This window comes from Malus sylvestris, chromosome 7, assembly GCF_916048215.2.
Source record: "Malus sylvestris chromosome 7, drMalSylv7.2, whole genome shotgun sequence".
Taxonomy (NCBI): domain Eukaryota; kingdom Viridiplantae; phylum Streptophyta; class Magnoliopsida; order Rosales; family Rosaceae; genus Malus; species Malus sylvestris.
The window spans coordinates 17,058,225-17,084,571 of NC_062266.1; the positions used below are offsets into that span (position 1 = coordinate 17,058,225).

The window sequence follows — 26,347 nt, forward strand, 5'->3', positions numbered from 1 at the left end:
GGGGATTAGAAGGAATGCTAATCTACTCAATTTAAACTTTAAAACACTAAACTAGACTCAAAAACAGAAAACTAGACTCTTATGACTCAAAACTGACCAAATTGACTCAAAACAGCAAAACTAAGTTAAAAAGACTCAAAACAACTACTAAAGAGTGATTTGGACGAATTCTAAACTAACTTGACTCAAAACAATAAATGGGGACAGATTTGAACGAAATTAACTAAACTAAGACACCAAATAAGAACTAAGGGGGTTTTTGGACGAATTTGACAAAACTAAATAAATTGCAGCAAACCAATTAAGTTAAAACGAAATTAAGATGAATTCAAAGGTGAAAAGCTAGTTAGAAGTTCCTTCTCCACTCATGAAACATATGCACATAAATTGATTTCCAGTATTGTTTCTTCAAACCATGAATGACAATGCCCCAAATTAATCGTGAATGCACAAATTAACTCTCATATTTCCATAGGTTCATTGAATTGAATGGACAACGCATCGTAACCAAATTATTCTTCCATGTTCCCTATATGAACAACATGATAGAGATACATTCAAAGATCATTAAGTTCCATGAAAATCATAAGCATTCACAAGGCTATCATAACTACGAACTGCATGATACTCTTGCCAAGAATTTACTTAACACGATTGTGACTAGCAACCTTCACTACTTGTAAATATAAGTTTGTAACTATTAGGTGAAACTCCCTTATATTTTAGCATCAAATTCATGCATGGAAACTAAGTCTGCATCCCTAATCAACACACAAGAATAAGTTATCAATCAAACAGATAAGTAAATCACATTCATGTTTTACGAAACAATAACTGAAGGTAATCAATTCATATTAAACATATGTCCATGGCTTTGAATTCACCTCTAACTAAAAAGGAATTTAGTTCCTCATGTTCAGAACAATTGAAAAGCAATATGACAAAAGCATTGAAACTAATACAAGGGAAAAAAGAACTCTTAGAACTTTAATGGTTGCAGGTGGCTTGCGGCACAAGGTCCTCCTTCTCCAATGGGAGCCACGGAAGGACTTCTTCTTCTCCAAAATTGCGGCTGAATGTGTTTTAGAATTATATGGGTGTTGGTAATCAAAATTATGGCTGAAAACATATATTTATAGGCTAGGGTTTGGCAAAATTTCTAGAGGAGAAGGCTTAGGGTTTGCGGAACAAGGCTTGGCCCAATCCAAGGGGGAAAATAACTAGGGTTTCTGAAAGATTTTAGGGTTTCTAGAAGGGAATGGGGGTGGCACTCTTTTAGGCTTCTAGAAAGAAAATGGTTTTTGCAGAAATTGGGACTTCTAGAAGGGTTTCGGGTGCCACCTTTCTAGGGCTTTTAGAAAGGTTGGTATGACACATCCATAAAAGAAGGGATAGGCCTTCTAGAAGGGATTTAGGTCCCCTTGCAGCTGATTACTAATCTTCCAAGACTTGAATTAATTTCTCCATCTCTTTAGCACGTTCCTAGCTTCACTTGATCTTCAAAAACGTCCATTCCTTATGCTCTACATGCATTCAATCCAATCTAGCCCAAAAGTGCTCCACACGAAAATAGCTTAAAACACTATAATAAACACAAACTAACTAAGAAAGGAAAGAAAACAAGCTAACTAAGTCGCATAAATATGCTTTTATTAGATTTGTTCTTCTAGTCCTAGGCTTCATTTTGGTACAAATTTCATCAAATTTAGTTGAGAAATGAAGAAAATATGAAGTTTTAAAGATTTTTCTAGTTTTCGGTGATCGCAGCGGCACTAGTTTGCCGGACTCTGGCGAACCAAGGAAGAAGGAAGAGAATATGCCATCAAAGTTGACGGAATATGCTAACGCCTTCAGGTAATTATAACGGTATACGTTGATTTTTAACAGAATATTCCCTAATGCTGTTAGGGAATCTGTTTGGTGTGCTTACACGTGGGCTGCGCTCACACTTTCTATTTTGCGCCCCTCTAGGTTTTAGGTAAGAGTGTTGGTTGGTGGCTTACGAGGAACTCACGGCAGCTCTGACAGATTATCCCCAATGTAGGATTACCCTTGGGTGTTGTATAATTAGTATTTGTCCTGCTGGACTGCACTTAGGTTACTTTTGCTCTGATTGTGAACTCACACTTAATATCACACTTGCACTTCTTATATCTTTATTGCTTCCGCACTGTGCACATGGCTACGTCACCCTCATGTGATGGCCAACATGCCTCGATCTAGGTCGGGGTGTGTCAATGTGACTATTCATGAAGAGCCAAAAGTTGCAACTCTTCATTTGAATAGACACATCTTTCTACCAAAAGACTCCACTTCTAATTTCCATTCAATTAATATGTTTAATATTAGAATAATAATAATAATTTAAATTTTCTAACAATCCCCCACATGAATGGAAATTGACTCAACACTATGTTAATTACAATGCAAACAAGAGAGAGAATTCAGTTGGGAAAGTACTGCATTGGGATAGGTAGCTTTTGGCTTTGAATTGTCCTTAGTGAATTACTATCAGATTTACTTGGCTAATCAGTGAACGCAATTTCTTAAATTGTTTAGCCGTTTGTGTAAGCCAAGACAATAATAATCACCCAATACCCTTCTAGACACCTCGTGGGTGCTCAGTTGTGTTCATTTTGGCCTCGAACAATTCTCGGTTGCTCATGAGTGCTTTAGAGAATTAAGCTCTTCAGAAAATTCTCACAGGAACATCCCCTATTCCTCACTCAAGATAGGTGACTTCCCATTAAGAGTATCCTGCAATACCCCACTTGGACTTCTAAGCCTTCCAAGCTATAAGAATACTTAAAATCCTAAAAACTTAACCTAATCTCAATGGCAGGCAGCACTTTTATTATTATAGGACATGGGTAGAAGGAGAATATACCTTCGCAGTGCTACTCCAAGTTGTCATAATTTAGCTGTCCCTTTTGAACCTAGATCTTGGGATCTTCAGTCAACTAGGCTGGGTTTTCACTATGACTTCTCTAATTATGAGCTTTTAACCCATTCCCCTCGATGATACAACTTACTCTCTAGTCAACCTTTAATTAATTGGACCCACTAGGTTGATGACTATCTTTTATGGTGCGCACTTCCATTTATGAAATTATATTTCATTTGAGTAGTTTTTCAACGTAGTTCTGATTTGAAAATTACTTTGAAAATTACTTGACACACAAATTAAACCCTATTGATGACAATTGAAGTAGAGATGTAAGTAGGGATCGTTATAGACCGGGGATTAACTAGGGCTGCTAATCAACATAAATAAGACTCAAAAATACTAAACTAGACTCTATGGACTCAAAACAGACTCAAAACACTCAAAACAACAAAACTAAGTTAAAAAGACTCAAAACAGACTTTAGGGATTATTTGGACGAATTTAAGACTAGTAAGACTCAAAACACTAAATTGGACAGATTTAAACACTTTTCTAACTAATCTAAGACACTTAATTAGAAGGGGGATTGATTTGGACGAAAATTACCTAAATTAAACAGATTGCAAAAGAAAGTAAATTAGGTGATTTGAATGGTGAAAACTTAGCCAGAGGATCCTTCTCCACACATGACATATGCATATAAACCAATTTCTAGTATTGTTCCCTTAGACTATGAATGACAACACCCCAAGTTAACCGTGACAACGCAAATTAACCATCAGATTTTCCTTAAATCATTGAATTGGACGGGATACGCATCACAACTAAATTATCCTTATCAAGTTCCCTAACTTTGAAAAGCATGAGAGAGAGAGACATATCAAAAGTCATTAAGTTCCTTGAAAACCATAAGCACTGATGAGACATTCGTAACTATGAAAAGTATGATACTCCTGCCAAGAATTTACTTAACACAATCATGACTAGTGACTTCCACTACTTGTGAATATAAGTTCATAACGATTAGGTGAAACTCCCTTATACTCTAGCATCAAGTTTATGCATACAAACTAAGTATGCATCCTCAATCAACATACGTAAACAAGTTTTAATAACTCAGATAAGAAAATCGCATTCAAGACTCAAGAAACAATAATTGGATGTAATCAATTCATATAAAGCATATAATCATGGCTCGAATTCACCTCTAACTAAACAGAAATTAGTTTCTCATGTCTTTGAAAACATAAAACCAAATTAAAAGCAACATTGAAACAAATCTAAGGATAGAATACACCTAGAAACGCTCCAGCAATGGCAGATTCGACTCCAAGGGTCTCTGCTCCTTCCTTCCTTGCAAATCTGCGCACAAGTATGTATTTTCTGATGTTTTGGCTCTTGTATGTGTGGTCCACGAAATTGTGGTGATAAATATGTATTTATAGGCCTAGGGTACATCACAAAGGTTGTAGAGGAGAAGGATTTGCATAGTAGATTCCTAGGGGGAAAAGAATTAATGTGTTTAGATGGATTGGGACTCCTAAATTCAGATGGGAAGGATTTAGAATAGGATAAGGACTCCTTTTGCAGCTGGAGATAAGTTTAGATAATGTTGGATTAAATAGGATAATGTTTGGATAATATGGGATAAGATAAGATAAGACTAGATAAGATAAGGTTGGATAAGGTTTTGGATAATGTTTCCCTCTTTTGGCTGATTCCTTATCTTCTTTGTCTTGGATTTATTTTCTTCAATTCCTTAGCATATTCCTAGCCTCTTGAACTTCAAAAACGTCCATCCACCTTGCTCCATGCATGTGCTATCCATTATTGGCCCAAAACTGCTCTAAAATGCTCCAAAATGCACTTTCTTGCTAACTTTGTCATTTGGACCTACAAACACACGAAAATAACTTAAAACACTATAATAAGTAGAAACTAGCTATGAAAATGCAAGAAACAAGCTAACTAAGTTGCATAAATATGCTCCTATCAAATTCCTCCAAACATGCGTTCAGACTTGGTAAGTAATTTGCTAACACTTGAGTAAACTCTCCCAAATTTAAGGTATTTGCTAAAAGATCTCCAACCTTTGAATACATTAAAACTTCAATTATTAGCAATGTTCTAAAAATCGGCCTAGGCAGCTGCATAGGCGCTGGGCTCTGGTCAGCCGCCGCGATTAAGCCCAAGTCAGAAGGCAAATCGAGGAAGAAATTAGGCCAGTGACTATGGTGTCTAGGTGGGCGCTGAGAAGCCTAGGTGGTCTAGGCGTGGTTCAATGAAGAAGGCGAAGTAGAGGCAAAGCCGCATTTCCTCTCTCTCATTCCACGTGGAACGTTACAAGCACTGGGTTGCCTTCTTTTGTAAAATTGTATCCAATAAGGCTCTGCCATGTATCATCTTAATTAATAAAGGCTTATGAATTGGGTGGTGGTACATATCTCAAAAAAATATTGGGAGGTGTGGTGCCCCCACATGTCTTATATGTCTCCACCACTTAGCCAAAAAATCTATGTTTAAACTAATTTTTTTTTCAAATTTATTATAAATTTATAAGAACTCTTAAAAGCATTTTAGGAAGCAGTATAGATTCATAATCACTTGAATTTTTATCTCATATCATCAAATTATTACGATACTAAAGCGAAAAATCTGATATTTTGTATGTTGTATGTTGTATGTTAAATCATAAACTTAATTAAAATAGTAAACCAAAATTCCTAATATAAGCATAGTTTTTAAGTGTAAATAAGCACTTGTTTATATAATATATTATAATTTTACTTAAATCCGCCTAGGCTCCCGTCCCGCCTAGACGCTTGGTTCCAACCCGCCACCCAACTAGCGCCTAACGTTTTTTAGAACCTTGATTATTAGAGATGATCGTTATCTCCTACTAGAAGCAAAATACTTTTACATTCTTTTTAAGTATATTCCATTTCTCAAAAATAGCTGAGCCACTCCCCCACAATTCACACACATTGTGGTTGCTTTAATGCTATTAACAACTGATTCATAAACTTAAGAAGTAGAAAACTATGAAGATTAAGGACAACATCACTCTTTGTAATGATAATCCGGTATCAAATTTCTTGAACTAACCATGACTAACATGAACAAATGACTTTCAACATGACTAGTAGGGGTAACTACAAGACTCTATTATGATTTTCATACTACTTGACGTCTTTTACTAGTATTTTTTAGGGTAAATTACATAAAACTATCTTAACTATTGGGCCAGTCACAGTTTCATAACCTATCTTTAAAACATTTCAATGTCATACCTCATCTTACAAATTTGTTACAATTTCATACCTTCCGTCAGTTTGTCTGTCAATTCTTCCGTTAAATAGTGATGTGGCTTGAGACGGGACCAACTCTCTATTAAAAAATTAATAAAATATTTAAAACTAAAAATATAAAATCATTTAATAATTTTTTTTTAACATGGGGGACCCACCCCCTTATCCCCTTCACCATTTTTCCCCGTTCCCGTCTTCCCCTCAACCCAAAACCAGAACCACCCCAAACCAAGATCCCACCTGCACCAACATCTCCCCCCACCCTCCTCGGGCACTCATCCCACTCCCCCACTCTTCTCTTCTCTCCCCATAAACAAACAAATTTTGAAACAAAAAAACCCATAATTTTTTTTTTTTTTGCAGGTGATCGATTTCGCCGATTCTTTCCCCACTATTTTCTTCTCTTTTGGCCGATTCCGCTGTTGCTCCCCCCCCCCCCCCCACGCCCCCACAGCACGTCAACATTGCTCCTCGCCTCCTCTCTTGAACCCCAAACGAAAACCCAGAAAAACCCAATCGAACCTCCTCTCATTCGACCCCAGAACCCAAGCACAGCTGCCTCCCGTCCCTTGAGCCAAAACCCACAAACCCTTGAGCAAAGCCCGAAGCTTTCTCCGAAATAGGCGAATTCAAAATTTAGGGTTATGGTTTGGGTGGAATTGGGGTATTTTGTTTGAAATTGGTTACATGGATTAATTTGGTAAGGGTGATGGGTGTTTAGGAGGAGAGGGAGGGGGAATGGGATGAGCACCATGGAATGGAGGTGGAGATGGAGGAAGAGAGAGCGGTGGGGGGTTCTGGTTTTGGCATTGAAAGAAGGTTAGGGGGACACAGGTGGATGGGGAAGAAAGGGTGAGAGGGATAAGGGGTGGGTCCCCCATGCAAAACAAATTATTAAATGATTTTACTTTTTTAGTTTTTAATATTTAATTGATTTTTTAATAGAGAGTGGGCCTACCTCATCTCAAGCTATGTCACTATTAACAAAAGAATTGATAGACAAACTGACAGAAGGTATGAAATTGTAACAAATTTGTAAAATGAGATATGTCATTGAAATGTTTTAAAGATGGGGTATGAAGCCTGACCCAATAGTTGAGGCAGTTTTATATAATTTATCCTATTTTTCGTCTCAAGATGTAGTCTGCATATTTATAATGCAACAAGGTTATGGTCTGCAAATGTTCCTTGTAATGCCCTGCAACGCCTTATGGCGAAAGGAGCATAGGCATTTTATGCTTCAATTTTAGCGACCATCATCACCTTATTGTGGTAACTATCAACAAATATACACGATTACTACAATCTTGTGGTGTTTTGAAATGGTTCAGACAACTCTTTACCAACTATATAATTGTTGGTGTCTGCAGTCTGCAGGTGCTTTGAGACATGATCGAACTCAAACGATTCTCATCACATTTTCAGTGATTCCTCTCAAAGGAATTTCCTTTGGTTATATCCATGAGCAAAACTCATTTTTGTTGTCACATTTAACTATTAATAGTTGAACAAAACACATTCAGGAGACTAAAGTCTCCTCCATCATCCTCGTGAAATCTAATTATCCCAAGTGACTTGGTTGGTTATTTTCTTTCACCAAATATTTTGCCCAAATTTAATAAAAACTGTGTACGTGTGGTTCATAAACAAGGTATAAATCAATCTGCTTTACAGACATGGTTTGGCCTTCCAATCATATCTTTGGCCTATGATTTCACATATGGCCAATGATCAATCCAAGTTTTTCCTTTGGCCAAAATTTCGATATGCTGCCACCGCAAATGGAGAAGTCCATTCAGACGGTAGCCATGTCTGGTTTTAGCAAACATACATATTGGGAATGTACCGTTCCGAAATTTAGAGATCATTCCCAGGCACTTGCGCATCAAATTTATGTCATAACTTTGATCTGAAAAGTTATTATCCAACAAACACAATTAACTGGCGAACAGCGACAACCCTTCGTAAAGAGTTACTCAGACTTTGACATTTCCACGTATGTCCTTCATTTTTCTTATATCTTTTGGTTTGCAATTATGACGAACAAACTTTTCTGGAAAACCAAAAACTTCCAGAAATCGGTGCAGGTTTCCCAACCACACTTACACGGCTGAGATATTTTCCAAATTTTGAAACAATATATCAGACTGATTTCACAAGCCATGTTTGCATGCCTTCCAAGGAACACAACTTCCCAAATAAAGACTTTCATAACAGGTGTCCCACCTTTTCATATATTAACATGGAAAGATTGTAATCGATTATTCAAATATATCATTGTTTCAGAGAGAGGACAAACATGCATAAGAAACTATGTGCAAATTAACCGTTTGGCTTGGAATTCTGTTTCCAAGAACCTTTTTTTTTCACTGCTTTACGTATACTATGAACTTATGAATCACTTCGCGTATACGACATTAAGCATATGTAAAAACACAAAAATAACACATATAGTTGGCATGTTCTTCGAAACAATACATGTATGAATACAAAATACGTTGTCTACAAACTGATCATGCACTTATTAAATTAACGGTCAAAACGAACATGAAAAACCCAAGCATGCAATCATGCAAAACAAGCAGCAACTATGAATTAACACTTATGTAATGCCAATTCGGAATTGATGACAAAATTATAGCAACCAAACCTAAACTTGTCTTAAGATTGTTGGAAAAATTAGGGTCTACTTGCTATATTAAATCACATAGAAAATTACGAAATAATTCATGCAATTATATATAAAAATTAATGCATGCACATGAGTAACCAGTGTTAAATGACCATGACATAATGGATTAGGAAAACCTAAAAATTCGGTTGAGGCAAGTGTTAGACATTTCGTCCTTAAGACAAGTTTACGCCCCACCACTCATGGTTGATAAGCGTTTGTCTCCTAAGATACAACGACCACGTCTTTGTAATAGTAGCACTCCAAATCACAAGGCTCCATTAATCACGGGGCTTCCCTATTTATAGAAGTTGAGATACCACTTTGGAAAGCATGTGACTATTTATGAAGAGTCAAAAGTTGCAACTCTTCATTTGAATACACACCTCTTTCTATCAAAGGACACCACTTCTAATTTCCATTCAATTAATAAATTTAATATTATAATTTAAATTTTCCAACATTCAATCGGATTGAGAATCTAACAATCAATCCGTCATTATTATCTTGTCACCTTATTCGTTGCAAATCATATAACTCCGCAAACAAATACAAATAGCAATATGACACTTCTTCCTCCTCCTCTTCTCTCGTTGCCTTATTCATTGTATCAACTATCTGTACCCTACATCCAGTCAGCAAAGTGTTCGTACCAACTTAGTAGCAAAAAAAACAAATGGATTGCAAGCAAGTTGGTACACAAAATATGAAAGCACTAACCTGCGAACAGAAAGCTATTCAATAATTCACCACTTCGGAAAGCAATGGTTTATTTGAGAAGAATGCCTCCAAATTCGCCATTGCTAGATCAGTCACATCCGTGAAACAGTCTGCTGTCAAGACAGCTTTATGCGGCGACAAAACAACATTATCTAGTTCAAAGAGCTCTTTCGGAACTTGAGGCTCATTCTCAAACACATCCAAGCCTGCACCTTTGATCTCTCCTTGCACCAAACACTGGACCATTTCCTTCTCATCGATAATAGCTCCACGCCCTACATTAACAATCACTCCCTCTCTTCCCAACGCCAACAAGACTTTCTTGTTAATCATGTGGCGGGTTTGAGCAGTCAACGCGCAGCAAATGACAAGAACATCGCTGTTAGCCGCAAGTTCACAAACATCGGAATAGAAAGGGTAAGAAACAGAGGGTTTTTCCTTCCTTGAGTTGTACAAGATTTTGCAGTCAAATGCCTCAAGTCTTTTAGCAACTTGTAGGCCAATATGTCCCAATCCAACTATACCAACTCGCTTCCCTCCTACCTGAAATTTCCAGTCATCAAAACCACTTTAAAACGCTACCACAAAGAAAGAGAGAAGAAGATGGATTCATAGTTCAAGTATCTATATGCAAATTTCAATAGATAACATAATTATAAAGTTGTAAAGAACTGCTCCTCCGAACTCTGTTCATTTGTTATCGAAAATCTGTAGACTGTAGCAATCCTTGACCATAATTCAAGACTCTACACAAGATATAATAGCCCCCACTATATTACAACCAATGATTTGACATGATAAGCGGAGGAGAACTAAATTCAATTTCAGGCTCTCGACCAAAAAATTTCTAGAATGCACCGGTGTATAGGATTCACTGCTTCAATAGAGAGCGGAATTTGCGTGCTCTAATCTAAATATTTCAGTCTAGCGGCTCTAGCCAGCCGGTGATAAAATTAGAAGAACTAAAAGCAAATAAAAACCAATCAACAAAATCCCTATTTCGACAATCTTTAATTTTCACATCACATCACCAAATAAAGAGTATGACTATATCGATTAATCTAAATATTTCCCAAAGCACCAAAAAAAATTCCGCCTATTAAACTTCACATATACAAAATAACTACAAGTAAGCCAAGACGTGATGACCTTAGAACCGAGAACAAAATCTCCTCCGCTAACCCAAAACCCATCTCGGACATACCGATTCGCAGCGGAAATCTTCCTCATGACGTCCAGAAACAACCCCACAGCCATGTCAGCGACATCGCCAGCGAAGATTGGAGAGGAATTGGCAATGCGCACGCCGCGGGCTCGACACGCAGCCAAATCAACGCGGTCGAGGCCTGCGCTGATGGTGATTAGGAGCTTCAAGGAGGGGAGTAATTGGAGAAGCTGGGCGGTGATGGGGGTTTCTTTGGGGAAAGAGAGGAGGACCTGGGAGGAGGTAGCGTGGGACTGGAGGAACTGGGCCTGAGGGAGAGGGGAGTCCCAGGCTTTGAGGAAGTGGAACTTGTGAGAGGCTTTGGACTCCAGGGCAGTGAAGCAGTGGCTTGGGAGAAGAAGCAGGACTTGATGGGGTTGGGTGGGATTATCTTGTGCCATTGGAGTGAATAGGACGACGGCGACAGCAGAGTGGAAGCGATGGATTCTGGGTTCTCCGAGATCCGAAACTAGCAGACGATACGATTTTGGGTTGCGTAGTGTGTGCGATGTTGGCGACGCGAGCAGAGAGAGGAGAGGGAGGATGCGACCCAGAGAGAAGGCAAGAAGACGAAGACTCTCTAACGAAGGAAATAATCCACGCGAGTCGGGTTTATCCCATTAAACTTAATCCGTGTATGTGACAAACACAGGACTACACGTAGTCCAGTCTAGTCCAATGAGGGCACGTTTGTTTGACAGGATTAAGAGGGCTTGGACTGGACTAGACTATAGTCCGACGTTTGGTGTGCATCCGGATTAGCTTTAATTAGCTGAACTTGGACTCGCTTGGATTAAGTACCTCCTTAGCCGTTCTTAACGAGCAACCCCAAAATTGGGCGGATTGGTAAGCCAGAGCAAACTGAGAGATTTTCTGCGTCTTCCCTTCGTCCTGTCTTCCCTTCGTCCTCATCTCTACGTTCCCTCAACGTCATCCTTGCCGTGCTCCCTCATCTTTGTCCTCCTAACCCTAATCTCTGCGTCTTCCGATCTCTGCATCTGCTCGCCCTCATCTGAGTTGTCTGGTAAACTTCGATTCTTCTATTAATTTCGTGTATTTGTGTTGCAGATGGTAATTTTACTAAGCTTTATTTGATTTTGTTGTTTTTGGTTTGAGAATTTTTGAATCATAGAGATCTGCACTTGAACAAATTAGGGTTTTGATATTTAGGTGAAATTGAAATTAGAATTTGGGCTTTTCATAAGATGAGATGGAACTTGGGAATTTAGGATGTCAAAGTTGTCAAACTTGGAAGTCCTACCCACATGTTGTTTTCGATTTTTAAAAATTGGGGTTCTAACAATGGGAGTACTGTGTGTGTGTGTGTGTCTGCGTGTGTATGTGTGTGTGTTTGTGTACTCTGTGTGTGTGTGTGTGTGTAATTTATGTGTGTGTCATTACCAAAAATCCTCGTCTCCAAGCATACTCTCTCCAAGCACCTCTTTCACTGTATGTTTCTATTTGTCTTGATACGTATTCATGCTTATAAACAATAAAAACTTGAATGTGGCTAATTTGCTCTAGAAGCCTCATATCATTGGAACATATTATATAATGTAGTTTTGCCTTGGTCATTCTTTTAGTTGTAACTTGTAACTTATAACTTAATGCAAATGTCGTGGAAATGAAGTGATCACCAATCGTGAGTTAGCATATTCATCTATGTCCAAGGACACTCACTAGCATTTAGCTGTAGATACAATCTTTTTTCTTGTATGAATTCTGCGTAACTGGCATGTTATTTAGTTATGTCTTCGTTTTAGGCTTCCCTTCCCAGTGGGTGCACCCACATCAATCCTACCTTCTGTCAAAGTCTAAATTAAAAAATCACCCATGATCCAGACCTTGCAAGGGATAGACTTACTATGTTGATATCCCGAAGCCTAACCTTAATGGATGAATTGATGAGTTAGTGCATAAGAGTTTCCTCTTCTCAATTTAGTGTTAAAGTCATGTCATTCACTAGAAGGCCTTTCACTGCCAAATTAGGTTAATCGAACATAAGACGTCACACTATTGTTTCTCTAGGCATAGTTGTTTTGTTATGCTTTAGCTCATATCGAAACATTTGCGTTTCTCTAGCTTAACTTTTCTGGATGATGAGGTCAATTATTCTGTTTGCATATTCTAATGTCACTGAGCATGGATAACTTGATTGTGCATTTCTCTTTTCTCTTAAGTTTTTGTTTTCATTTTTTTAATTCTTGTTTCATTTTGTTTCTTTATAACTTTCTTGGTCCTGGGATATATGTTGATTGAGTACAACGAATGTCCAACGTTAGTTAGCTGTTCAGGTATTTGGCATATAGGTTGTGTTCTTCAAGAAATTTAACATTTAGCTATTGGCGGGTAAGATGGAACTTTTGGGTCTTACTATCCTTGTAGCAGCCTGCCTAACATATTTTGGCTCTACACTTTAGCATGCAATTTAATGAAAGTTTCAATGATTGGACCATACTGATTGCGGTAATGAAAAAATAAAAAACAAAACTATGATATTAGCATGATGGATAGTATTTTTAAGTTCTTCTAAAAGTTTTTTGTTCTAGAGTAAGATCTACCTCAATTATTTTGTTTTGTTTTGTTTTGTTTTGTGGGAACCCAATCAATTCCCCCATGTGTGTGTGTTTGTGTACTCTGTGTGTGTGTGTGTGTGTCTGTGTAATTTCTGTGTGTAAGTGTGTACTCATTAACGTGGGGGGGGGGGAACCGAATCAATTCCCCCGTTTGTGTGTGTGTGTGTAATTTTTGTGTGTTTGTGCATACTCATTAACGTTGGGGGGGGGGGAGCAAGAGAGGGTGGGCAGGGAAGGGGGTAGGGTTGGTCTAGAATTTTTGTTCCAACTGGAAGTCCTCCCTGCAACAATCTCTTTGCTTTTCTCCTCATGTTGCGGTTTAGTTTCATTCAAAAGATCAATGTCCGGTTTGAACTATTTTTGTCCTACTTAATTGCTCATCTTTTGATCTTGAACTAGAATGGATGTTTTTTTGTGGTTGATTTATTATTTAGTTTTGGTTCAATTGTCCACCTTTTCAATGGAAGTACAAGAAATAACATTGAATTATTGAAAAAAGTAACAGATAGAGAGTCGTTACAAATTTTAAGGGTAAGTGAGTATTGAGATATCAAATTTAATGGTGGAATTTGGGGACAGAGAAGCCGTTATTAAATTCTTCAAACGATGGGGGGGGGGGGGGAATCCGTGAATTGTAAACCTTGTACCCCAATTAACTCCCTTTGTCGGAGCAAAAATCCGTTTACAACATCATTTTTTTGTCTCTGTGTGTGTGTGCGCGCTCTGTAAGTGTGTGTGTCTACGTGTGTGTGTATTTAGTTGGTGTGTTTCTATGTGTGTGTGTATGTGTGTGTATCTTTAGTTGGTCTGTGAGTGTTGTGTGCGCGCTCTGTAAGTGTGTGTGTCTGCGTGTGTGTGTATTTAGTTGGTGTGTTTCTATGTGTGTGTGTATGTGTGTGTATCTTTAGTTGGTATGTGAGTGTGTGTGTGTGTGTGTGTATTCTGCACATTTGGTTAAACAGAGGTTTACAATTATCTACTTGGTTTATAACCATGATATTACAATGTGAATGTTTTGTATGCTGAACTGCAATATTCTGTGGTTGTTGGTTGCAGAGAAGAGAAGCATAAACGGAAGGATAAGGCTAAGGCTACTGCATTACAGGTGTCCTTTAATTTCCCTCTTGACATGCAATGCCTAGCAATGACAGCAATCCTCATGCTAGTCTGTTCTCTACATAGTTAGCATTGACTACTCTTGTTAGACACACGTTTACAATCGTTTAATAAGCATTTTGTATTTAGAGTTTAGTTTTAATTTTTATGTTAATAGAGGAAGAATATATGGGATAAATAATAGATGTATAAGAGTAGAACATTTTGAATATGAATTTGATTCTTGGACAAAAACTTTTTTTTTTTCAATATCAGTCGTATATTTGTTGGCTCGAATCGAGAAAAACTTTTTGTTTTTTCAACATCAGCAGTATATTTGTTGGCTCGGGCTCGGATTCAATCAGATTGAGAAAAACTTTTTTTTTTCAACATCAGCCGTACATTTGTTGGCTCGGGCTCGGATTCAGAAAAACTTTTTTTTTTTCAACATCAGCCGTATATTTGTTGGCTCGGGCTCGGATTGAGAAAAACTATTTTTTTTCAACATCAGCCGTATATTTGTTGGCTCGGGCTTGGATTGAGAAAAACTTCTTCTTCTTTTTTAACATCAGCCGTATATTTGTTGGCTTGGGCTCCGATTTAGAAAATGTTTTTTTTTTTCAACATCAGCCGTATATTTGTTGGCTCGGATTGTGACTTGACTGGTTATTTTTTTTGTTGACTCAACATTAATTGTGACTTGGCTGCTTATTTTTTGGGCTGTTAATGCAGTTACTTGTTTTAGAATTCTTTGTATACCGTTTATTTTGATCTAGTTCATTTCGTATCATAATCACTTCATTTCCATCACCCTTAATAACAGTAAATATTACATATATAATGTCCTTATTTATTTTTCCTTTTTTTTTTGTTTGTATAGATATGGATCGAAGGAAGCTTTTATTGATCTTATTGTTAGAGATGTCTCATTTAGAGACAATTTGCATTTGTACGATTCTTGTGTTGATGATGGTAAGGGCCAAATAGAGACATGTTGAACGACGCACTTTGACTAACCGTTCACTTGTTAGACGAGAGATTAGTTTGTGTTATCTGAATGGTATAATAGGGAATACTGATATTGAATGTGTCAACGAATTGAGAATGGATAGAAGGACTTTTGCCATATTATGTGACTTACTTCGTCAAGATGGGAGGGTAAAAACTGATGGTTTGGTGTCTGTAGAGGAGCAGGTGTGTATGACTTTACAAATACTAGCACATCATACTAAGAATCGTAGTGTTGGTGGTAGATTTTATAGGTCGGGAGAGACTATAAGTAGGTATTTCAATAGTGTATTGCAAGGAATTTTACGATTACAAGGTATCCTACTAAAAGTACCTCAGCCTGTGCCTATTGATTCTACAGATCCTAGGTGGCGATGTTTTAAGGTATGATAATTTTTTTTCATTTTCCCTAAGCTTTAACTCTTCATTCCCTTTGTATAAATTAACAAAAGCTTTTTTGTTTTTTTTTAGAATTGCTTGGGAGCTTTAGATGGAACACACATTGATGTGCATGTACATGAAATTGACAAACCAAGATACCGAACAAGAAATGGTCGAGTCACAACTAATGTGTTAGGTGTGTGTTCAGGAGATATGCAGTTCATATATGTGTTTCCGGGGTGGGAAGGTTCCGCATCAGACTCTAGAGTGCTACATGATGCAATTACTAGGCCTAATGGTTTTAAGGTACCAACGGGTAAGACTATTAGTTAGTCTCAACTTTGTTAGTTAGGTCTAGTTTTGTTTGTCAACTACAAAACACTAATAACGTCTGCTTTTTTTTATTAGGTTATTATTACCTTGTAGATGGTGGTTATACAAATGGTGAAGGATTCCTTGCACCCTATAGAGGAATACCTTATCATTTATCTGAATGGGAGGGACGAACACCTTCTAATAAGGAAGAATATTTTAACATGAAGCATTCTAAGGCAAGGAATGTAATTGAACGCTGTTTTGGCTTGCTAAAAGGAAGGTGGTCGATACTAAGAAGTCCATCTTTCTATCCGATAAGGACACAAGATCGAATAATTACCGCTTGTTGCCTACTACACAATCTTATTAGGCAAGAGATGTTTGTAGATCCACTGGAGAATTTGCCAATAATACAAGATGGACAAAATACAGAAGAAGGTGAATATGTTGGTAGTGTTGAAACATCTGACCAGTGGACTACAAAGAGGAATGTCATTGCTCAGGAAATGTATAATGAGTGGAGAGCAATTAGGAACCAGCAACCGAACTAGCTTTATGTGTTAATGATAACATTTTATTTTAGTATTCCTTTTTATCATGCATTTGTTGGATATTAGAAAAATTATTAGATTGCTCATCAGTGAATGTTAAAACTTTTTTATTGATTGGATGGTATGCAAATTGATTGGATATTATGCAAATTGATTATTTGTATTGTATTTTAGTACATTCAAATCTTTTTTGTTTAGGTATGGATAACGACAATATTTTGAATGCTGCTCAAGAGCCAAAAGGAAGAAGGCGTAAATGGGAAGCATTTGAGGAAGAAGTATTACTATCCGTTCTTGAGGATTTTGTTGCTCGGAAGCAACGGTGTGGCACCGGTGCTTTCAAACAAGGTACTTTGATTGAAATAGCGAAAGCTATCAATGTTTTATGTCCTCATTCCAATATAAAGGCAACTCCACATATTGAGTCAAAGTTGAAGAAATGGAAAAAAACATATAGTATGGTCGTTGACATGATAAATACAAGTGGATTTGCATGGAATGATGTCAAAAAGTGCGTTGAAGTTGACAGTGATGATGCATGGCAAACTTATGTGCAGGTTCATATCCTATTTTATTTATACATTAGTTTTATTCTTGCTGCTATATTTGTCACGCATGCTAAATTTTAGTTTTGCTATGTTGATAGAATCTTAGAAAAATAAAGAAGACGATGGATGGAGAAGCAAACATTTTCCACTCTATGATAGATTTGCATATATATTTGGAAAAGATCGGGCTACGGGTAATGTAGCCGAAACCCTACTGAAATGGTGGAGGAACAAAGTCATGATTAGGTTGGTGCAAGTGATATTGGAGGTGAAAATGTTGTTTCTTCAATGAACGAACAAAGCCAGCAAAGCACCCCATCTGAAAATAGCCAACGAAAAAGGAAAAGAGGTGTGGGAAGTTCAAGTGATGGAACCGAGGCAATTATCAGTGGACTGGAAGAATTTTATGTTAAAAGTGGGAAGAGGATGCAAATGGTAACTGAAGTTTTAGTTCAAGGTACTGCAGATCATAGTGACATAGCTAACGAACTTGAAGAAATGGGTCTTTCTCCTATGGATCAAATTGATGCATTGTCTCTTATTTTGGATAAACCAAAAAATGTGGGAGTGTTCAGGGCAATCAAACCGGAACTCAAGAAAGTGTTTGTCCAAAGGCTTTTAAGCGACAAAGCAAGCGAATGAGTATATTATGTGGTGCCTTTTGACATGGATGTATTTTATTAATCGTACAATCTTAGGTTATGGCTTATAATTTAGCTTTCCACTATGAAGTATTTTGGCTAATGTTAATTAGGAGTTTGTAAATTATGGAGATCTACTTTGGAATTGTATACTATAGTTCACTGGTATTTTGTAAAATATCCTGGATGAAAGTTTAGTGAATGATGTTTTAAGAGTCAATCAATGGTAAAGATTGACTTGTCACAAGTATCTTCTTATGTACTTGCTTTTGCTTGTTAAGCTAGTCAGCTATGAATTATGCCACATGGAAAATGAGGTAGCCTTTATAGCCTGTTTAATTACCATGCTTTTCTATCTTCTTTTCTTTTGAGCAAGGTTTGTTAGGTACACTTGGAGGATTCTTGAAACCAAAGTATTAGTACTCACATTTCCCCTTCCTTCAAAACCCTACCACCATTGGATCCTAGTCATCTTCACCCAACAAAGAACCAGAACACCATATATCATGCACGTGAATAACTTAAGTGACATTTTCCAAGGCAATTTTACTTGCTTCAGACAAATATCTAATATGAGTTCCGTTTTCTTAAACTCTATAATCCAAGAAAACTATCATTAGTTAATGTTCGATTTTCTTGCATAAAGTTTAGGATTACTCTATTACACAAGTATCTTCTCATGACATTTGTAGCATTACTCTATTACACAATGGCAAAAATTTGTAGTCCTAGTGTAAGCAAACATAAATCTGGTGAACAGTACTGTTTTTATTATCCTGCTTCTTAGTCCGACACTGCACCAAACACTTCACTAAGTTAGTCCAGCTTAGTCTAGTCTAAGCCAGTCCAGCTTAGTCCCTGCAGCTAGTCCAGTTCGAGACAGTCCGGCGCAACAAACGCCCCCTGAGTGTTAACAAACCCAAACAAACACACCTTTTATATCTACTAAGAGTCGCCACCTAGGTAGGTCTACGTGAGTTAGGTGGGCGCCTAAATAGGTCTAGGCTGGCACCTAAGCAATTCTAGTGCTCTTTCTTAATTTTCAAACAACTCGAAGTTAATCAGAGTGATGACCAGCCGCATATGTTAACCCAAACAAACACACCTTCTATATCTACTAAGAGTCGCCACCTAGGTGGGTCTACGTGAGCTAGGTGGGCGCCTAAATAGGACTAGGCTGGCACCTAAGCAATTCTAGTGCTCTTTCTTAATTTTCAAACATCTTGAAGTTAATCAGGGGCGATGACCAGCCGCCTAACACCTAAACGAGGCATAGGCGGTAGCGTTGGAACAGTGCATTTATCCCCAAATTTCTAGTCGTTTTGTATCAGACAAGACTGCAAATTTGTGAAGTTTTGTGCCAAAACTTAAGATTTTAATCAGACATCAATCTTAATTTCATGTGTGTCGTGCTCCTTTACCTTTTCCCTTGAATTTTTTTTGTTTAAAAGAAAACGCTTGGTTATGGATTTGAATGAGCACTGCTTGTCATGGGAGGACGAACTTCTGCAGAAATTGAACCTTCTTTAGTGGTGGTTTGAATGTGTCTGTTGAGCAAAAACTGTACATAAGATGTAAACAAATAATTAATTCGACATAATTTCATTTTCGTTCATTTTGTGAGGAGGTTTTATTAATTTGAGTTCGATCCATTATAAACTATGCGTCTATTAATTACAATTCTTCGTTAAAAAGTAAAAACCCTTTGATTCCAATCTGAATGAATCATAACTTGAGGATTTGAGTGTTTATTTGATTTGTACATCGGGAACAAAGTGGGAGGATTACGTCTCCACTTTCTGATTTATTCATTTACTTTCTTGTAAATGGGTGGCTTAGATTTCTGTATGTTAATCTCCATTGTTGATTTTAATTGCCACTAACATCTCCACTTTTCTTGAATGCAAGGACCGTTTCCATTTATTTTTTATTCACTTATTTTTCTTTTTGGCACACAATTTTTTACTTCAACAGTGACTCTCACAAAAACTTTTGTAATGTAACAAGGCTTGATTTAATCAGAAAGCTAAAATCTTTGGGACAATCCCAAAACAGTTAAAACTTTCAAACGGCCCATGTAATTTGGGGCAAAATTTTACTAGGTTCAATCAAAGTTTCAAACTTTACACTGAAATTTCAAAATAGGTAGCTGTAAATTTGTTCAAAAAAAGTGTTCAATCAAAGTTTCAAACATTACTCTGAAATCAAAGTTTAATCAAGATTTTAAAAGATTCTCTAAAATTTTAGATGTTCAATCAAGATTTTAAACGATTCTCTAAAATTGTATAGTGTATTCAATCTGAATTTTAAGTGAGTTTATAAAAGTCGAGGTGTAAATTTACAATTTGTATTAATAATCATTATTGGAGGAAAAAAAAATATGAAGCGCCTCGAAAGGAGGCTTCCAAAGAGTCAAGCGAAAGTAGGGTTAGGGTTTTTGACGATGTAGTCTAGGGTTGAGAGCAACCATGCTCAACGAGAAATGAGGCTTTGACAGTGGAGAAATAACAGGAAACGATGGGAGATCGTTTGAGGGAGTACGATTTGGATGAGTTAGGGCTACGATTTGGGGCGAACCTTCATTTGTCAGATCGTTCTAGAGTGTATGATTATAGTTGTTTCTCAACAATTTAAGGAACAATTTAGAAAGAAACAAGTAAAAGAAGATTATCATGATTAGCTTGGAAGTTGGAACAACAAAATGTGTTTGGACCCAAATTGAACATTAGGCCTGAAGCGTGACTCAAACGCACGCAAATCCATAGGAAGGCACTAGACCTTTGAAGCAAGGAAAGCTGAAAAAGGAAGCTCGGCCCATAATTCAAGATATTAGCTGATGTGGCAGACATGGACGGCAAACCTATGCAACTGGATATGATAGGGATTATTACGAAGGGTTTTGCAGAAAGCAAAAACACCATTTAGGGGGTAAAATCCCCGTAATTTGGAGAGGGTTAAGTGTGAAATCACCACTTGCCTGTCACATCAACCCAAGAGGGTTTAATCCAGACGGAGAAATGTGCTATAAAAGCTACAAGAGAACACGAAGAAAATGACACTAAACGCAGAAAAACACTTAAAAGCTCTATCATTTTCTTTACATTCTCTTTGCACCCCCAGTCATTCCCTTTAGTTATAGCTTTCTTTCAGCCTTCTCGCAAGTATCGATTTAATTTGCAGCCATTACTGCACCCCTTTTTTCCAAAGCTGGCCCATACTCTGTAAATTTGCAAAATGAGTGTTTCGAGAGGCAGCGATTCGAGCCCGACGAGATTTATAACGTGCCCGAACTCACTTGTTTACTTTCTAATGCATTAAATACTGCTTTTATTTACTTTGTGCTCACTTTTGAGTTCATTTATTATGTTTTAACATGAATTGTTCTGCTTATTTATTGCTTAAAAACTTCATTGTCGCTCTACTTTTGGTTGTTTTCTATCAGTTCTAATGAAACTATTTACTAAACTTGATAATCTTGACCTAATTAAAACTTGGTAATTAACATCAGCACAAATCCTTGATCTCAAGGCAAAAAAAGGGACCTTTTATGGACTTAACCCCTCCATAAACAATCCCTTGATAAAAGAAGTCATTTTACATGTGGCGCAAGTAATCAATCGAGTCATGCTCGAATAACCCACAATCTATTGGTCTTAGCCAATAGTGGCACGCTCAACATTCATTTGGTTTTGATAGATAGCATGAGAGCCTAATCAAAGCCCCGCAAAGGCATCTATCAAGTTAATCATCACTTTCACCATACACACAGGGGGAGTTGTCCGAGGTGTATCCAAGGCCAAACAGAGTGACTGAAAAGGGGATGGATCGATCAATAGTTCTAGTTCCTTTTCTTGGTTTCAATGTGCAACCAATGAAGTGTGAATTTGGAAAACATACAAGTAATTTAGAGAAAAAGAAAATATTCGTGGAAACATGTGTTTGAGTGGTAAGCTACAAACATTGAAGTTGATTCATTGATCAATAATTACAAGGCTCCCTATATTGATTTCACAAGGCATGAAATCAGATTGAGAATATAACAATCAATCCGTCATTATTATCTCGTGGCTAAATAGCCAAAATGGTCCCTGAGATTTGCATAACTCATCACTTTGGTCCCTAACATTTCAAATCGATAAAAGTGGTCTTTGAGATTGTCCACCATCCATCATTTTGGTCCTTCATTTAAAAACTCTATTAAGTGTCCCGGAGCTCTTGGCCGGAAGTTTGAGCAATTTTTAAAGCTTCGTAACTCAATCGTTTCTTAACCAAATTCGACTCATAATATATCAAAATGAAGATAGGAAAGTGGAGATGGCCGGAAAATAGCCTCAAAGTTGACTGGTCCGAGGGAAAATTGGAAAACTCGCTGGAAACTGAGTAAACTTTAAACGTTCATAACTTATTCAACACTCAACGAAATCAAGTGATTAAAAAACGAAAATCATACTTCTCGATGAGACGAAGAGAATGGCACATTTTTTATGGCTAAATTGCCGTGGTTTGGCCAGAAAGCGGCTCGAAAGTGGCTAACTCGAGACCAAGACATCCAATTTCGAGCCGTTTTCCGGCCAAACCACGACGATTTAGCCATAAAAAAAGATACCATTCTCTTCATCTCGTCAAGAAGTATGATTTTCATTTTTGAATCACTTGATTTTGTTGAGTATTGAAGAAGTTATGAACGTTTAAAGTTTACCCAGTTTCCGGCAAGTTTTCCAGTTTTCCTTCGGACCAGTCAACTTTGAGGCTATTTTCCGGCTATCTCTGGCAGCCATTGGGCTTCCAAATAGGTATAATCTTATTCTACACTTTCCTATCTTCATTTTGATATATTATGGGTTGAATTTGGTTAAGAAACGATGGAGTTACGAAGCTTTGAAAATTACCCAAACTTCCGGCCAAGAGCTCCGAGATGCTTAACGGAGTTTTTAACGGAAGGACCAAAATGATGGATGGTGGACAATCTCAGGGACCACTTTTATCGATTTGAAATGTTAGGGATCAAAGTGATGAGTTATGCAAATCTCAGGGACCATTTTGACTATTTAGCCTTATCTCGTTGCCTTATTGGTTGTAAATCATATAGCTTTACAAACAAATGCCAATAACAATATGACACTTCATCCTTCTCTTCTCTCGTTGTCTTATTCATTGTATTAACTAATTGTACCCTGCATCCACTCAAAAAAGTGTTCGTACCAACTTAATAGCGAAAAAACATAAGGATTGCAATCAAATTGGTACACAAAATTATGAAGGCACAAAATTATCAAATTGCAAGACAAAGATGGTCATGAACTCTATTGGGAGGTAATTTAGTAAGCAAGACAAAGATGGATTCAAAATGTCCCAGCAATTCATGCAGTTGCTTGAGTTGTAAGGAATTTAATTCATATGCTTCAACCATCCTATTTTCCATGGAGTAAAGAAACAACCCAAGATAGAATTGAAAATCTCCTTGTCTAATTGTTGAAGAGTCATTTCTTGAGGTCCACTCCACCGACCACACCTTTAGGTCCACGGCCGGGGCACACAACCCGATCCATTCGCGACCGATTTGCCCCGGCCCAAAAGGTGAGTACTTGGGCTCTCGCAGCCCGATGGACCTTATTGGTGGGTTAATGTATAGGCATCTGACCCGTACGGCGGAGGGACGGCGGCAGATGGTACTGGGGTTTCTGCTTTTTCTTGGAGATATGGTCAGGGTTAAGGTCATGGTGTTAGGGGTTTGGAAGGAGGGGGTAGGGGTTTGAAGGGGTAGCGGTGGTGGAGTTTTGAGGGGGTGGAGAGGTGGTGCGTGAGAAGGAGTGCGAGTGGGTTTGGCTTTTGGCGGAAGAGCTTGGTGACCAACATCATATGGAGAGTTTTTCTTTTATGTGCGATGAGTCTAATGATCGAGTGCGAGTGGGTTTGTATTCATTTATTACTTTATTAGTTCGTGTTCTTCGTTTCAATTTGCAACCGGTGAAGTGTCAATTTACAAAACATACAAGTAAAAAGGTCGTACCCAGTGCACAAGGCTCCCGCTTTACGCAGGGTTTGGGTAAACATACAAGTAATTTAGATAAAAAGAAAATGTACAGAAACAACCATGTGTTTGAGTGGTAAACTACACACATTTAAGTTGATTCATTGATAAAAAAAATTACAAGGCTATATAGGATTTCACAAGGTATGAAATCAGATTGAGAATATAATAATCAATCCGTCATTATCATCTCGTCGCCTTATTTGTTGTAAATCATACAAGTCTGCAAATAAATACCAATAGCAATATGACACTTCTTCATCATTCTCTTCTCTCGTTGCCTTATTCATTGTATCAACTATTTGTACCCAGCGTACACACAGAAAAGTGCTCGTACCAACTTAATAGCAAAAAACTAAGTATTGCAAGCAAGTTGGTACACAAAATTATCAAGGCACTGACCTGTGAATAGAAATCTATTCAATCATTCGTCACTTCAGAAAGCAATGGTTTATTTGAGAAGAATGCCTCCAAATTCGCCATTGCTAGATCAGTCAAATCCGTGAAACAGTCTGCTGTCATGGCAGCTTTATGTGGCGACAAAACAACATTACCTAGTTCAAAGAGCTCTTTCGGAACTTGAGGCTCATTCTCAAACACATCCAAGCCTGCACCTTTGATCTCTCCTTGTACCAAACACTGTACCATTTCCTTCTCATCGATAATAGCTCCACGCCCTACATTAACAATAACTCCCTCTCTTCCCAACGCCAACAAGATTTTCTTGTTAATCATGTGGTGCGTTTGAGCAGTCAACGCACAGCAAATGACAAGCACGTCGCTATTAGCTGCAAGTTCACAAACATCGAAATAGAAAGGGTATGAAACATATGGTTTTTCCTTCCTTGAGTAGTACAAGATTTTGCAGTCAAATGCCTCAAGTCTTTTAGCAACTTGTAAGCCAATATGTCCCAATCCAACGATACCAACTCGCTTCCCTCCTATCTGAAATTTCCAATCATCAAAACCGCTTTAAATTGCTATCACAAAGAAAAAGAGGAGAAGATAGATTCATAGTTTAAGTATCTATATGCAAATTTCAGTACATAACATAATTATAAAAACTGCTCCCATTTGTGTGAAAACTCCTTATCCTCCAAACTCTGTTCATTTGTAATATAGCCCCCACTATATTACATACCAATGATTTGACATGATAAGGAGAGGAGAGCCAAATTCAATTTCAGGCTCCCCACCAAAAAAACTTTCTACAATGCACCGGTAAATAGGATTCATTGCTTCAATAGAGAGCGGAATTTGCATGCTCTAATCTAAATATTTCAGTCTAGCAGCTGTAGCCGTTGATAAAACTGGAGCATCACGATTCACATACGCTGATGTAACGTAGAAGAATTAAAAGCAAATAAAAACCAATCAATCAAAATCTGTATTTTGACAATGACAATCTTTAATTTTCACATCACATCACCAACAAACAAATAAAAAGTATGCTTCTATAGATTGAAATGCCCCAAGTATCTGATGTTCTGAAGCACTAAAAAAACTTATCGATTAAATTCAAGTAAGCTAAGAAGTTATGACCTTAGTACCGAGATCAAAATCTCCTTTGCTGACCCAAAACCCACCTCGGACAAACCGATTAGCCGCCGAAATCTTCCTCATGACATCCAAAAACAACCCCACAGCCATGTCAGCGACATCGGCAGCGAAGATTGGAGAGGAATTGGCAATGCGCACGCCGCGTGCTGCACACGCGGAAAAGTCAACATGGTCAAGGCCTGCGCTGAGGGTGATTAGGAGCTTCAAGGAGGGAAGTAATTGGAGGAGCTGGGCGGTGATGGGGGGTCCGAGGGCGGAGGAGAGGAGGACCTGGGTGGAGAAAGCGTGGGACTGGAGGAACTGGGCCTGAGGGAGAGGGGAGTCCCAGGCTTTGAGGAAGTGGAACTTGTGAGAGGCTTTGGACTCCAGGACTGTGAAGCAGGGATTTGGGAGAAGAAGCAGTACTTGAGGGAGTTGGGTGGGATTGTCTTGTGCCATTGGATTATTTAGTCGTAGGATTATGGGACTTCGGACAATTGGGTGATTTTTTCTGAAATTGGGGATCGGGAAGGAGATGAATCTCTCCTAGTATTGATTAATGTTTAATGCGTTTTAATAACATTTTCTTTCAATTAGATGCCGGTTGGGTTTAGGGACATCCAAAATATTTGTCCTGTTTGTCTCATGTGTTTGTTTTGTTTGCATGGGCTGTAGATCCGCTTGATATAATTCGAGTTCCTACAGCTTGTCTCAAATTTGTCTCGTTTATGCATTTAATTTGAATTTTAAGAAATTTTGGAGTTTGGTTAAGTTTTTATTGCTTTTTAGATATTTCGAGAGTATATTCCCTTGAAATTGGGGTTCCTAGCTGAACTCGCAAAAATCGAGTCCAACAATGAATATTGTTACCA

General features: G+C 37.8%; 3 protein-coding genes across 3 annotated transcripts; 1 reads left to right on the top strand and 2 right to left on the bottom strand.

The window, feature by feature from the left end:
- Positions 1 to 9,281: 9,281 nt before the first annotated feature.
- On the bottom strand, positions 9,282 to 11,369 carry LOC126628816 (glyoxylate/hydroxypyruvate reductase HPR3-like). The gene is made up of 3 exons (XM_050298654.1): positions 10,736 to 11,369; positions 9,587 to 10,129; positions 9,282 to 9,491 (listed from the first exon to the last, which is right to left on the bottom strand). The coding sequence occupies exons 1-2, from the start codon at positions 11,189 to 11,191 to the stop codon at positions 9,605 to 9,607; spliced, it is 981 nt and encodes a 326-aa protein (XP_050154611.1). The 5' UTR covers positions 11,192 to 11,369; the 3' UTR covers positions 9,282 to 9,491; positions 9,587 to 9,604.
- A 171-nt stretch (positions 11,370 to 11,540) lies between these two features.
- On the top strand, positions 11,541 to 16,760 carry LOC126628818 (protein ANTAGONIST OF LIKE HETEROCHROMATIN PROTEIN 1-like). The gene is made up of 5 exons (XM_050298656.1): positions 11,541 to 11,814; positions 14,423 to 14,471; positions 15,342 to 15,853; positions 15,941 to 16,166; positions 16,259 to 16,760. Exons 3-5 carry the CDS (start codon positions 15,566 to 15,568, stop codon positions 16,714 to 16,716), a joined length of 972 nt encoding a protein of 323 aa, XP_050154613.1. The 5' UTR covers positions 11,541 to 11,814; positions 14,423 to 14,471; positions 15,342 to 15,565; the 3' UTR covers positions 16,717 to 16,760.
- A 7,244-nt stretch (positions 16,761 to 24,004) lies between these two features.
- Positions 24,005 to 26,057, bottom strand: LOC126628817 (glyoxylate/hydroxypyruvate reductase HPR3-like). Its single transcript, XM_050298655.1, has 2 exons — positions 25,479 to 26,057; positions 24,005 to 24,881 (listed from the first exon to the last, which is right to left on the bottom strand). Exons 1-2 carry the CDS (start codon positions 25,932 to 25,934, stop codon positions 24,357 to 24,359), a joined length of 981 nt encoding a protein of 326 aa, XP_050154612.1. The 5' UTR covers positions 25,935 to 26,057; the 3' UTR covers positions 24,005 to 24,356.
- Between the last annotated feature and the right edge of the window lie 290 nt (positions 26,058 to 26,347).

Bases quoted from the DNA above. Each gene is read 5' to 3' on its own strand.
- LOC126628816 (XM_050298654.1), bottom strand. From the start codon at position 11,191: ATGGCACAAGATAATCCCACCCAACCCCATCAAGTCCTGCTTCTTCTC. The intron at 10,130-10,735 runs GTCATCACGTCT...TGGAAATTTCAG, and splicing joins ATTTTGTTCTCGGTTCTAAG to GTAGGAGGGAAGCGAGTTGG.
- LOC126628818 (XM_050298656.1), top strand. From the start codon at position 15,566: ATGGATAGAAGGACTTTTGCCATATTATGTGACTTACTTCGTCAAGAT. The intron at 15,854-15,940 runs GTATGATAATTT...GTTTTTTTTTAG, and splicing joins CTAGGTGGCGATGTTTTAAG to AATTGCTTGGGAGCTTTAGA. The intron at 16,167-16,258 runs GTAAGACTATTA...TTTTTTTATTAG, and splicing joins TGGTTTTAAGGTACCAACGG to GTTATTATTACCTTGTAGAT.
- LOC126628817 (XM_050298655.1), bottom strand. From the start codon at position 25,934: ATGGCACAAGACAATCCCACCCAACTCCCTCAAGTACTGCTTCTTCTC. The intron at 24,882-25,478 runs GTCATAACTTCT...TGGAAATTTCAG, and splicing joins ATTTTGATCTCGGTACTAAG to ATAGGAGGGAAGCGAGTTGG.